The sequence below is a fragment of the Myxine glutinosa genome, chromosome 1 (genome assembly GCF_964187855.1).
Source record: "Myxine glutinosa chromosome 1, kmMyxGlut1.1, whole genome shotgun sequence".
Taxonomy (NCBI): Eukaryota; Metazoa; Chordata; class Myxini; order Myxiniformes; family Myxinidae; genus Myxine; species Myxine glutinosa.
Window position 1 is genome coordinate 235,661,464 of NC_136261.1, and position 13,214 is coordinate 235,674,677.

General features: G+C 43.0%; 1 protein-coding gene across 14 annotated transcripts in view; it reads right to left on the minus strand.

Moving 5' to 3' along the window:
- Window positions 1-710: 710 nt before the first annotated feature.
- The window catches only part of LOC137435206 (asparagine synthetase domain-containing protein 1), a 32,850-nt gene continuing 20,346 nt past the window's right edge, over window positions 711-13,214 (minus strand). For all 14 annotated transcript variants that reach the window (XM_078785178.1, XM_078785150.1, XM_078785155.1 and 11 more), the window contains 3 exons: window positions 5,235-5,490; window positions 3,394-3,575; window positions 711-1,166 (listed from right to left, as the gene is read on the minus strand). In XM_078785178.1, the coding sequence (XP_078641304.1) occupies window positions 920-1,166; window positions 3,394-3,575; window positions 5,235-5,490 (685 nt within the window). In that variant the 3' untranslated portion in view covers window positions 711-919. The remainder of the gene's footprint in view (window positions 1,167-3,393; window positions 3,576-5,234; window positions 5,491-13,214) is intronic.

Here is a 13,214-nt window from a genome sequence, read left to right on the forward strand (position 1 = left end):
TTTTGCTGCTACTAAGCCCGCTATATCCACTGGTCACACACTCGATCTGTCCACCATGTTTCATCCAAATACGTCCACAACTTATTGAGAAATCCTGCTCACAAACAGATATGGATAGGCAGCCGCTATTTACAGTCTAGATGCAGATCTAAAATGCAGGTCAAGTGGTTCACTCAAGGCTCAGGAGACATCAACAACCACCCTCTTCCCCCGCCACCTCCATCCATCCTCCCCGAGGGTAGTTAAGTACATTATGTCTCCTACCACATTGCCAGATCTGTTATTAATCAACATGATGCCAGCCAGCATCAACAACGTCATAAAACTGATAAACACTGAAATGTGTAATCATTGAGGATGAGTTGTTGTTGCTATTGAAAACGTCAAAAGAGGAAAATAAGAGAATTTTTTTTTTTTGGAATAACTACAGGTGTAATAACTACAGGAATAACTACAGAACAGAGAGAGGGAGTGAAAGAGCGGAAGAACAGGATTTTAGGACCCGTGGGCTGATGCCGTCAGGTCCAGTTGCAGAATCAGAGTCGAGGGTTGACAGAAACTTTTCCACCTTGTCAGGAGGAAAGGACACAGAGTCCAGGAGCAGCTGGGTTTTAGCTCTTTCACGAGCCTCGACTCTGTATATGAAAAAAAAAAGAAAAAAAAAAGTGTTAACTTCTCAACAATACGGGGAGAAAAAGTTGGAGACCAGCTGAATTAAAAGATTGTATTTAATTCAGCCTTTTAAAAACAGAATTGCTTCACGAGAGACGACACAAGTCATCGAGCAGGATTTGAACTGGGAGCCTCGAGAAGGCAAAACAAATGTGCCGTTTTCTGGGAAACAGCTCAACAACAATAATAAAGAAAACGAAGTAACGACAGCTGCCTTAATTGTCATCTTCTAAACACAGAGGTTTGCTCAAGGTTTCTGAAGCCTGTGACAGCAGTCTGAGCCTCGTTCTCGGCTTCCTTCGAGGCGAGCGATGCGAGAGCCAAACTGCATGGCACGTTTGGGCAAGGTGGAGGCGTTGGTCAAGCCCAACCAATGGGCAGCCAAACGAAGCAGCAACTTGTCTCCGATGCCACGTGGCAAACGCAAATCCGCCTTCAGCCAGATGGGCAGGGATGAGAGAAATGTCACAACGTCTTCGTCCAGATATGGAAACCTATGAGGTGCAAAACAATATATTTTCATGACCTTTGACCTACTAAAATTGAATCGATCGTCAAATGATGATGATTGTCACTCGCAGCGAGAAAGCTTAGCAACGTCATAGAATTCATCTTAGCAACATCATCATGACGCAGGTGGGGCATTCTTGCTTAATGAGAGAAATCAAGTTATCCAACATTAATGAATACGTAAACATGTTTCTCCTTCCATTTTACAGCACATGAGGTCTCTTCTTGTAGTTTTAAAAAGAAATGACTTTTTAAGATGCAACAATTGTCAAAGACTAAATTTTCCTGGTGAAAATTTCCTGTGAAGTTCACATTCATTTAGAAAAAGACCATTTTCACTCCTTTAGGCCCCCCCTTAGACCTTTACATCCCCTTTGGCCTTTATTTACATCCTATAAAGACCCCTTGGCATACAAGACCTTTTACACCCTTTCATACCTATTTAGACCATTCAAAGACCCATTAGACAATCACATCCTTCACACCCATTTAAACCTTTACATCCTTTCAAACCCATATAGACCCTTTTAAAGACCCCTTCGACCTTCACACCCTTTACACACCTCCAAACCCATTTACTCTTTATAATTTTTTTTTTTTAACACGGAATTCCCATTTCTACCAATACACACTCCAAAAAAATTGCTAATTTGAGGTGACATCTACGAACCCGTTGTGTATGGGTATGTACCCTCATAATCTATATATAAAAGGAGCAAAGTTTTTCCATCTGAAACGCTTTATTCTAAAAAGAGTTTCTGCTGTCACAGAATAATACAAATTGTACTATTGTAAAAATAATAATGGACCGACTTGGTGGGAAAGCTAATAATGGATTTACTTGGAAGAAAAATTTGTTCGTTTAATCATAAACTTGCCTGTCTTAAAAGCCTGTGTTTCCGGAATTGAGTAAGAAGAAGCGAGACCTCGAGCTCTCATGAAGTGGTTCTAACTAACATTTATTACACTATGATAATGGAAAATTCTGATTTAGGATTTGATTTATTTAGGATTTGTTTTAGATTTTTGATTTGAATTTAGGATTCGATTTAGGATTTAGGATGATTTAGGATTTTTGAGTTAGGTTTATGAATCCTGATTTAGGAGGGAAGTAAATACAGTATTACTTCACACAAAAAAGGAAATATAGTAATACTTCTTGATTAATAGAAAAAATATATAAACGTACATGGAAGGAGCACATAAACAACTAGAAGGGCACTCTGGTAGAGAGCATACCAGGCTGAACAGTTATGCTGGATCTGGATAAATCTGGATTCCGACTACAACTAAAATCTAATCAGCTTGTTATTGTCACCTAACCAAGTCATCCACCTAGTTTTGTTACAGTCGTCCACATCTTTGTGAGATATCATGCTCTCCATCGGTTTTATCCCAATCACTCAATGGTGAAGAATCACTTATAAAAATTCTACAAAGAAATTAATCTGATCCCGATCTGGATTTGAATCTTCACCAAAATTAAATTAATTCTTCCTTGTCATACAACCAACCTATACACCAAGTTCCGGTTGAACTCTCCACATTCTCCACACTGGAGAAGATTGTCATGGGGCCCGCAAGGGTAACCCCCGCTCTAGCAGGGGAAATGGCCTTAAAATGCCTGTTGTTGTGTGTTGTTGTCTCCACAACGTTTTGAGATACGCTGTTCACAAACAAACAGACAGACAGACGGGAAAACATAACCTCCATCCACCTTCGGTGGCGGAGGTAACTAGAAAGTCACTAGGGAGAGCGCATACGTCTGCCAGGCTAAACCGTTTATGTTTTGTATCCCACGGATAGGTGAGATCTGGATCCGACATGAAACAAAATCGAATGAGCTCGTTCTTGTCGCCTAATAAACTCATCCACCGAATTTTGTCATAACTCGTCCACAACTTCGAAATATCATGTTATATATCCTTTTGCGATTTTTGCCTGTGCACGTGGCACAGTTGCACGTTGTTTATTGACCCATTCCGGAGGGAAGGTAAATTGCTAATCACTGACACAAGATGAATGGACCCAACCACCTCCGTTCCAAAACAAAAATTTCCAACCAGCAAATCAGGTCCATGTAGCAAACCAAATCGCTGCAATAAAGCAATGCCTGGCAATGAAGAGAGCTGTAAATTCTGTACATCATTTAAATGCTGTGGTGCGGGAGGGGGAAGTGAGGAAGTGAGGTCATTTGCCAACATGGTGCACCTGGCCTCCTTTCCATGGTCGGACACGATGCGGTCGTCGCGGCCAAGGTTTCGTTGAGAGATCCGGTCTAGCTCCATTTGCAACTCACGGGCAAGGCCAGGCCACCCAGAAGTGGCAAAACGTTGCCGATGTCTCGAGTAGCCAGCAAGCTGTTCATCGGCCCCGACACCACTCAACAACACCTGGGATGAATGAGAGACCATTATCCTCTGATGGAAGAAGAGGGACAGAGACAGGCAGACCCATGGGGGGAGTGGAGGAGGGAAATAGTGTTGGTGGCATGGAAAATTTAAGGAGGGAGAATGTTTCCAAATTAAATTTTATTTCATTCATTACACTTTCAACAGATGGTCTTCAACTGATTATTGTTCTACTTATCGGCTTTTTCTACCCACATTAGCACTTAAACAGCCAAGTTCCGATGATGCACAATGTATCGGCTCATTTACTTTCAGCACAAAGAGCTTGGCTCTTTTTATATTCACAAATGACATGCAGCTTATCCACAAATCATCTGAATGACAAAGATGCAAGAAGAGGTCAAATGTACTTTTACATAAATTACAAGGGAATTGGAAGACGATGAATAAATCAAGAGTACGGGATTTTAATCTGGTGTCCCAGAATAGTGAGCCGTGTGCTCTCATTTGAGAACGACATGCAGGCCAATACAAGAGACGCAAAGAAATCCCGTGACATTTCACCCACATAAGCCATGAAGGATCTGGCAAAGGTCCGATGCCATTTACAAAATGTTCCATGAACTATCTAGGTGAAGTGTCATGATGTTGACTTGGTTCCATTTTTAGGGTTGCACATTTTCCTTGGGCGTTTGATTTACGCAAGTCGCGCCCCCGACACACTCCCTTGCAATTCCTCAAGTGGTCCAACGGCTTCTTAAAGGAACTACCTAAGGGGATAACTATTCATTGTACATACATAGAGGAAAGGAGTAGGAGCATGGGCTAAAATTGGAAAATTGAGAAGAGGGGTGCAAAAGAGGGTGTATGAGAGCGTTGAAGGAGTGGAGAGAGATTGTGAAGGCACCAAGTAATTTTCCTCTGTTGATTCATTACATTGGATGCAAGTTTGCAGAGGTCAGCAAAGGGCATGATGGGGGCATGGAGGAGGTAGCGGAGGCAAGAAAGGAAAACCTGCCAAAATCCATCTCTGCAAGGACCCTTCCATACCTGCGATGTTTGTGGTAGACACTGTGGGTCCCGCATTAGACTATACAGCCATCGCACAATGTGCAATGCTTTGTGAGTATGCCAACGAAGGGAAGAGATTCGTCAAAAAAGATGACTCACACAATCACCAACTAATCCCAAACCCAAATCACATATTTTAAAAAAAAGGTGTTTGTTTATCAAACACCATGATATTAACTGGTGCAATCTGTTCTAAGGAATCCTCTATATTTACCGACCAAGAGGATGGCCTGAAGAACAAACCTCGAAGAAGCAAGAACCTCCATGACAACATTTTTTTTTTTGGATACTAAGTCGAGGCTCGTGTAAGAGGTAACAGGTAGATTGTAGAACATATAATGAAGGGAGTGGGAGACAAGAGGGTGAGAGAGGAAAACACAACACCAGTTGAGAACAGGGACATCAGGAGATCTGTGGAAGGGAGATGGCTGGAGCAGGGTACATGGGATAAACAAGATGGACACTACAAGGACATTCTGGAAAGAAAACGTAATTTGAAGGAGGTGGATTTGGGGTGCATTAACGGGGGTAGATCTAGATAACTAACTTAATTAATTTAAAGCACAACTTGGCTAGCAGAGAATACTGTATGAGGTTTTGTCTTCAAAATTGTGTCCACACCATACTCACCCTGGCGGTGCTTGTGTAAGAACATCCACCTCCTTGGACTTTGTCTCCCCGGCATGTACCCTGACCTCGAGCTGCGAACCACAGAGCACAGCCAATGCTGTCATCCAGCACAGTGTCGGCTGGGTACACCAAGTGGGTTATCCGTCTGCGCCTTTCATCGACTAGTTCTGCACGGCTTATATTGATCTCTACAAGTATCCACTGGCGACCAGGACACAATGCCTGTAGTGCTTGAAGGCCAGAACGAGCTGTCAACCTGCATGCACAGATATTGCCAGTGTGAGCAATTTGGAAAAAAAGAGAAGCAGTTTTTTAAAACATTTTAAATTTATTTATTTAAGGAAAGTAGATATTCCAACTACCAATTGTATGATCTGTTTTTAAATTTTATTGGAAATTTAACTACATGTCAGGCAAGACTCAAATAAACACATATTAGTGCTGTAGCTATGAATGAATGAATGATCGTTTTAAGGCCATTTTCCCCGCTAGAGCGGGGGTTAGCCTTGCGGGCCCCATGACAATCATGGTTCCCTGTTTGAGGCAATGTTTTTATGGCCGGATGCCCTTCCTGACGTCAAGCCCTAGTCGCCTCTTACGATGTGCAGGGATACGGTGTACCTATTCTAAACCGGAGTACACACCGGGATCATTCATCCCAGCAAGCTGGTACTCAATTTGCCGACCTCGGAAGGATGACAGGCTGAGTCAACCCCCCTGGTGTTAATTTAGCGATCGACCAGGATTCGAACCCAGGATCCTGGGATCCCAAGCCGGCACCCTAACCGCTAAGCCAACACCAGGTTTATATTAGTGCTGTAGCTGAAGCCCCAAAAAACAAAGCAACTTTGGTGTGGGATTATAGCCTGATATCTGCTGATTTCAAAAAGTGTTGTCCTTGTCAAAATCCCATGCAAAAATTTTTTCTTTGTTTTTTTTAGAAGCATTTCCATGGTAACCTGAAATTCCTGAAAAGTCATCTTTTGGGACCATGACTTTGAATACCCATAAAATACTTTGAGGTACAAATACTTTTTTATCTTTATAGAAAATACACTTGGGCACATTTCTTACCCAGAAAAGCTTCATTGACATCGATGGAGAATCAAGGGAAACAAATCCTCTCTGGGCAAATGAGGAAGATGGCGAATGACATACAACATGCAGTCAACCAAGTAAGTCAGACATGACAAGACAACTGCTGGAATTCGGACACGTCAGACCACCTATCTGTTCTCCATGGTGCTATGCAAGAATTTCGACAGATTGGCAGGCACCAGTCTGCAACATTTGCCGACTCGGATAATTTCATGGAGGCAGTTGGAATTCTTCTGAGACTCTTGAGATATGAAAGGGATACAGACTTTGAGCTTCACTTGAATGCAGCTTGTGAAGCAATGCCATGGCTTACAGCAGCTGGATGAACCAATTATTCCAAGTGTTCTCCAGTGTATGTTTCTGAAATGAGAATGTTGGAAGAACAGAATCCACAACCTTATGAGCACCGCATAGCTGGTGGCTTTGTGGTCAGAAGATAAACAGACAGAAGATTCAATTGTGTTGCAACAGACCAAGCACTTGAGCAGACAATCAACAGTGGGAGGATGTTTGGTTCTTTTTATACACTCGGGGAGTGAGGAGGTAGAGTGTTAATGAGATATTTATCACAGCCTTTCTCGATGCTGCATTGCAAATAATATACAACACACGAAGAGGAAGATCAAAATAAAAATAATTTCTCACCCTCCCGCTCTATTCTTACTTTTGATCAAACTGTCTGGGGTACGTATTAGGCCATGCCAAGAAAGAAACTGAGGTTTCCTCATCTCTGACTTTGCGTAATTGCTAAAAAAAACGGGGCTTTCAGTTTCCTTGGCATAATTGTGATGGCTAATCTATGGAGCAAGAACAAAAACGGTTTCCTGGGAGATCCCGCCCTTTGTGCAGGGATAACCAGCGTCGCAAGTTGGAGTTTGCAGTTTCGACACGTGTGCCCAAGTACCCATTTAAAAACACATTTATCATTTATTCTGTGTCACAAACCTTCATGTGAGTTCCCTGAATCCACCGTAGTTGGATTTATTGAAATGCGTTAATCCGTTCTCAAGTTATAACATGACAAACAGGCAGACAGACAGAGACAGACACAAACGCTCCTTTTATAATAGCCTATATATTCTTTCAGGTCCGACATCAGAACCATCATCGGTGGAACTGTTAAAGAAAATAACGGCAAACCTTTTTGGAACTACCTGAAATCCAAGAAACGAGAGATATGTGGTATATCGTCATTGAAGTCTAAAGAAGGAGAAATTGTAACAAATTCAATGGACATGGCAAACTTGCTCAATGATCATTCCAGCTCTTCATTCACTATGGAGTATCTATCCAGCTGCCCTTCGGTACAGGAAACCCAGTATCCCAGACATGCACACCATTGCTGTATCAGCCACGGGAGTGTAAAAATTCCTCCACGACTCGAAGCCAAGCTCCTGATCCTGAAAAACCAATATCATCTTCCTTGACTTCAGCAAGGCATTCGACACAGTTCCTCACCAACGCCTACTAACAAAACTCCATAACTAACTCCATAACTATGGCATTAGAAGAAACATTTTGTCCTCGATCAACTGCTTCCTTACTAACCGTCAGTGTGTATTCCTGAATGGTGTTACTTCGAATCCCATTACAGTCACCTTATGTGTACCTCAAAGGATGCTTCTTAGTCTATGTTAACGACCTAATAGCGTTAAATAGCGGAGTGTCCTTTTATATGCAAGACGTTTTGCTGATGATTATGCCATATACAAATAAATTAGGTATCCTTCTGATGCTCTCCTCCTTCAGTCAGATATAAACACCATATTTAAGCGAAGGGGGGGGGGGGGCAGGGGGAGGGGAAGGCTCCAGCAAATGTGATTTAACACATTGAAATGCTATAAAATGTCTGTTACACACAAGAGAATGAAAGTACCTTCGGACCACGCCTTTCGCGGGGGATACATTCCTGGAAAATCCGCTAAGAGTGAAACCCGTGAATAGCGGGGCATTGTTTCAATGGAAAAAGGGGGATAGGTTCCCGAGTCAAGAAAATCTGCAAATAGAGAGGACCAAACCGCGAATAGAGGCAAAATGTGTGAATGGCGAGGCAAAATCCACGAATGGTGAGGCAAAATCCACGAATGGCGAGGCAAATCCCACAAATGTCGACAATAATCTGTGAAGGTTTTATAAATACAGTATGTGAAGCTAACGGAATATGAATTTTTTTTTTTGCACCCATGAAAAACCACGAATTTGCGGAACTCAGCTGCGAATAGGGGGAAAAAAAAACCGCGAATTTGCATTACATGGCTGCGCATAGAAATAATACCGTGATTTGTGGTACACTTTCCCGTGAATAGAGAAACAGGTCGCATTTTATCACCCGCAAATATGCTGAATCCGCGAATGGCGGAACCACAAATAGCGGAACGGTGAATAGTGGGGTCCGGCAGTAATCTCAATTTATAAACTTAATGATTCCCCCTTCAGGAAGTTGAACACTATCCTTGTTTAGGATTACTTAATAAGCAAAGATTTCAATTGTACCATAGGATCAGATCAGATCTCCATTGGAATCACCACGTTGCTTCAATTGGCAAAGGAAACCGCATGCTTGGCCTTCTCAGAAGAAACCTGAGTTTGTGCACATTTGACATGAAGTCCACTGCGTACAAGGTCCTATAGTATGCCCCTGCATGAAGTATGGATTCATAAGATAGGAGCCTTATGCTAAAACCCAATGAGAATCTTTAGAAAAGATTCAACACAGAGCAGCCTGCTTTGCCTTGGGAAATTACAACTGGAATAGAAAATCATCCTGCCTAGTCCACGACCTGGGCTGGGACACGCTAAGTGAGAGGCGCTCCAAAGCACGCTTCGCATTTATTTATAAGGAGACTCACAGCCTTATCCCAAACACAATCTCACCTCTGAAACCTACCCTTACTTGTTGCTCCAAATGTTTGTTTAGTCCGTATTCCTATGTGTAACACCAAGCTTTAATGAAGATGGTTATAAATTTTCTCTACGTACAATTCATGAATGGAACCTCCTCCCTAAAAATGCAAAGAATGCCCCAAATCAATAAACTTTAAAAACGATTTTACAAAGTCTGAATGTGGTAATCAAGCCCATTATATAAATTAGATTACCTCTGTTCCTCTCACCCTCCCCCGAACCACTGTACATAAATAGCCACATTGTTGGGCCGTTTGTACAGTATTGATACAGATACAGAAACAGAGTGCACTAGTCAAGGTGGATTAACAGAGAGTGCACGAGTCAAGTAATTGGATTCACATCCTAAAAAGGTGCACTGAAAAGACGGCTCGTGACTACCAGACACATGTCTGGTGAATACGCTGCTGCTTTCAAAATGCTCCATGAAGCTGCTGCTAATGGTGGAAAACAGAAGGAGCAGGGTAAATCAAGAACGGAAAGAGATGCAGTAGATGTGTACAAAATGGATGAATTCGTTTCTGATCAGTGACAGAACCCTGTCCAACTTGGTGACATTCCAGCTGAACTGGTCAACATACTTACAGGTCTAGATACATCAGAACAAGTGAAAACCTCTCTTGTAAAATTGCTTTGAGGTCGGACAACAGAAAGCACAACATTTATAAAGAACAGTCTTCTTGATCTTCACTTGGTGAAGATGCCCAAATGACGCACAAAATCAACAAGCTTCTGTAAACCATACTTGTATCCTTCAAGAGCGACTCTGAGGTACTTTATCGCTGTCTCTTTTCAACGTCCGAACAAAGAAACGTGGACCTTGAAGCAGTGCTCAAGCATGGACCTTGTTGCAGTTCCACCATCATTATTCAATGATGAAGAATACAAAATCTGATCTTCCCAAGAAGCTGGAGTCTGTCACTCCTGAATTACAGAAATTACCAGAGTCTACTACTCATACCACAACCAACTTGGTGTACGGTATGGCTATGCTGCGGCCTCTCAATTCTTCTCCATTTGTATGCAACAGAAGCCTGCGGGGTAGCATCATTGGCTGAGGGTGCGGCTATGTCGCTGATGCAATTCCCCCTGTAGGTTTGGGTAGGAATTTGGCCATGGTGCCAGAGATAACTTGTCTATTCTTCATGAAGGACACCATGGAATCTTTAACGTCCACCAACGAATACTGGCAGAAGGGACACCAGTTTAACGTCCATCCGAGGGACAGCACACACATCGATGAATCACCCTGCCTGAGAAACACAGGGATTTATAGCTGGGTCAGGATTCTAACCCAGGTTGGACAGCTTAGGGGCAAGTATGAATATCTGTAGGCCATACTGCCAGCCCAGCCTCAATGAAAGGTTGTTTAAAACTTTTGAAAATGTGGGGGAGCTTGTATTGAAGCATATTGTGTACGAGCTCAATTCGCCAAACTCAGTGATGTTTGTCACAATAGTGTTTTATAGATATGACAATTCAAACTCAATCAAGTCTGCAGGGTATTTGGGACAAACAGGTACAGATTGCAAGGAAGTTCCAAGACACAGGCTTTCTGGATCCAGGAACGTACCTCATTACAAATACAAAAGTGTCTTTGGAAATAATGCAAACAAAATAACGTTAACTGAGTTTTTAAGTGGATACCTCGAGAGAAAAAAAATCACAGGAAAAACTCCCAGAGGGTCAAGTGCTCATTCTTGCTGGTGGATACAGCAATGGTGAACTTGTAAGAAATGTTAGTTCCACAGAAATCCAAGATCTTGCACCACACTTTTCTACTGAAGAGGAGGCAGACATCAGACTTATCTGCATTCCATACTGTTACGTGCTCCTCCCCGACCCCCTGGCCACGGTGTACCTCCGAGCCCCGAGAGGAGCCACGGCAGAAAAATATGTTATTCTGTGTCAAAGATCAATAGGGAAACCACACCAATGGTTATCAACAAACAAATATTGTATTAAAAGTCACACAAGAATAACGATACAACAATAATAGCAATCAAAAGTACAATCAACACATCTTATGATGGTACCATCAGCTAGTATAGGATAACTCACTGTGCTCAAAGTGAGTGAAAAAAAGAACATTCCCCAATGTCTCTATAGCTCAAAGTTGATCCCCTCCAGTGATCATTAGAGCGATGTCGAATCGAAACCCGAACCCCGTTCAGATGGCGGGCCCGGTCACACCGCCAAACCAGCAGAAAGGCGTATGCGGCCGAAGCGGCGCAAAGAGTCACGTGGTCCAAAACTGCGTAGAGCAAACTCAAGGCGAATGGGAAATCCAAAGGCGCCACTGCGTAAGGCAAACTCAAGGCGAATGTGAAATCCAAAGGCGCCCTCCAGGTCTGAACTATCACGGCTCAGTCGGCGAACCGCAAATTCATCTTCCAAAAGCCACGGTGCACACACACACATCAGATACGTCTGAAAGCGTTGGAAATGGCTGAAGAAGCAAATACCTTGCTTGACGCGTGAAGCGCACAAATCAAAATGGCCGACGGCTCTTCTCGAGTCGCAACGATCCGGCGATGATTCTTCAGAATCCCAACGCCAAACCTGACACCCAGGTTGATCAGTCACAGCGATAACCCCTATCGCAGGAATTCCTATCCAGGAAATTCAAAGTTCACTCGTGACTCTTGCTCGACAACGTTCAATCCAGAACGCAAAGCAACCAGCTTCTTGTCCGACTTTTCGCTCCTTTCTTTTCTCTGAGCTCCTCTTCTTCTTCGTCTTCCGGTTCCCGATCCGGTTTCCTGTTTCATTTAACATTAACCTTTTTACCTTTTGACAATAATAATGGCTATTTCCCTCAAACAATAATAATAATAATACATAGAACCAGAAATGTTTCAAGTGGATGAAAACCACAACACCGGAAGTGACGAATCCGTAACACTTCCCCCCCCTCAAGAAAGAAAGTTTGAACATAGTGAAAACTTTCTTTGTAGACAAAACTCTCCCAACAAACAAAAGTAAACTCACACCCAAATCATCAATTCCCGTGAGCAACGATAATCAATATTTCCCAAAAATAAAGCAACAAAACTTCAAACAACCTACAGAGATTTCCAAAGTTAATTCACTCTGGACAAAGCATCAGCAACGACATTGTCCTTGCCCTTTACATGCTCAATTTCCCAGATGAACTCCTGCAAAGCCAAACTCCATCTCATCAACCTCTGATTTTTATTTTTAGTTTCTTTTGAAGAAAGGTTAAGGGGTTGTGATCAAAAATCCAAAGTCAAGCAAATCTATAGCACTTTTTCCGGGAGGCCGAGCTGAGAGCCAGGTTCCATGGTGGTTGGGGGTTGAGGCCTGGAAGTATTCACTACATGGATGCCTTTAGGAACGTGGAGTTCACGGTTAATCCGTGTAGGAAAGTTCACTACATGGACGCCTTTAGGAACGTGGAGTTCACGGTTAGTCCGTGTAGGAAAGTTCACTACATGGACGCCTTTAGGAACGTGGCGGTCATGGTTAATCCGTGTAGGAATCTTGGCTCGGCTGCTCCGCAGCATTCAGTGCTTCAACTCTTCCTAACTTTCATAATAATCACGGTTGGACCGCTTGTCGCTGTAGTCACGTGAATAGCGGTCTCCTTCTCGGCCACTACCCTGATAATCATCCCTTCGGGAGCTGCCGTAACTCTGGGAGCCTCCATAGTAATATCGACTGCGGCCACCACCAAAACTACTACTCCCACCCCGGGAGCCATAGCCACCCCTGAAACTACCTCCACGTTTTCCTCCTCTGTAGCCCCTCGACACCTATGGCCTGCCTTCTCTACTGTTATGGTCCGACCATCCAAATCCTTGCCATTCAAATCCTTTTCTGCATCTTTGGCGTCCTTTGTGTTTTCAAATGTGACAAAGCCAAATCCTCTTGACTTTTGCGTCTCCCTGTCTTTTATCAGCAGCACTTCCAAGAGCGGTCCATATTTGCTGAAGACAGAATCCAGAACATCTTCCC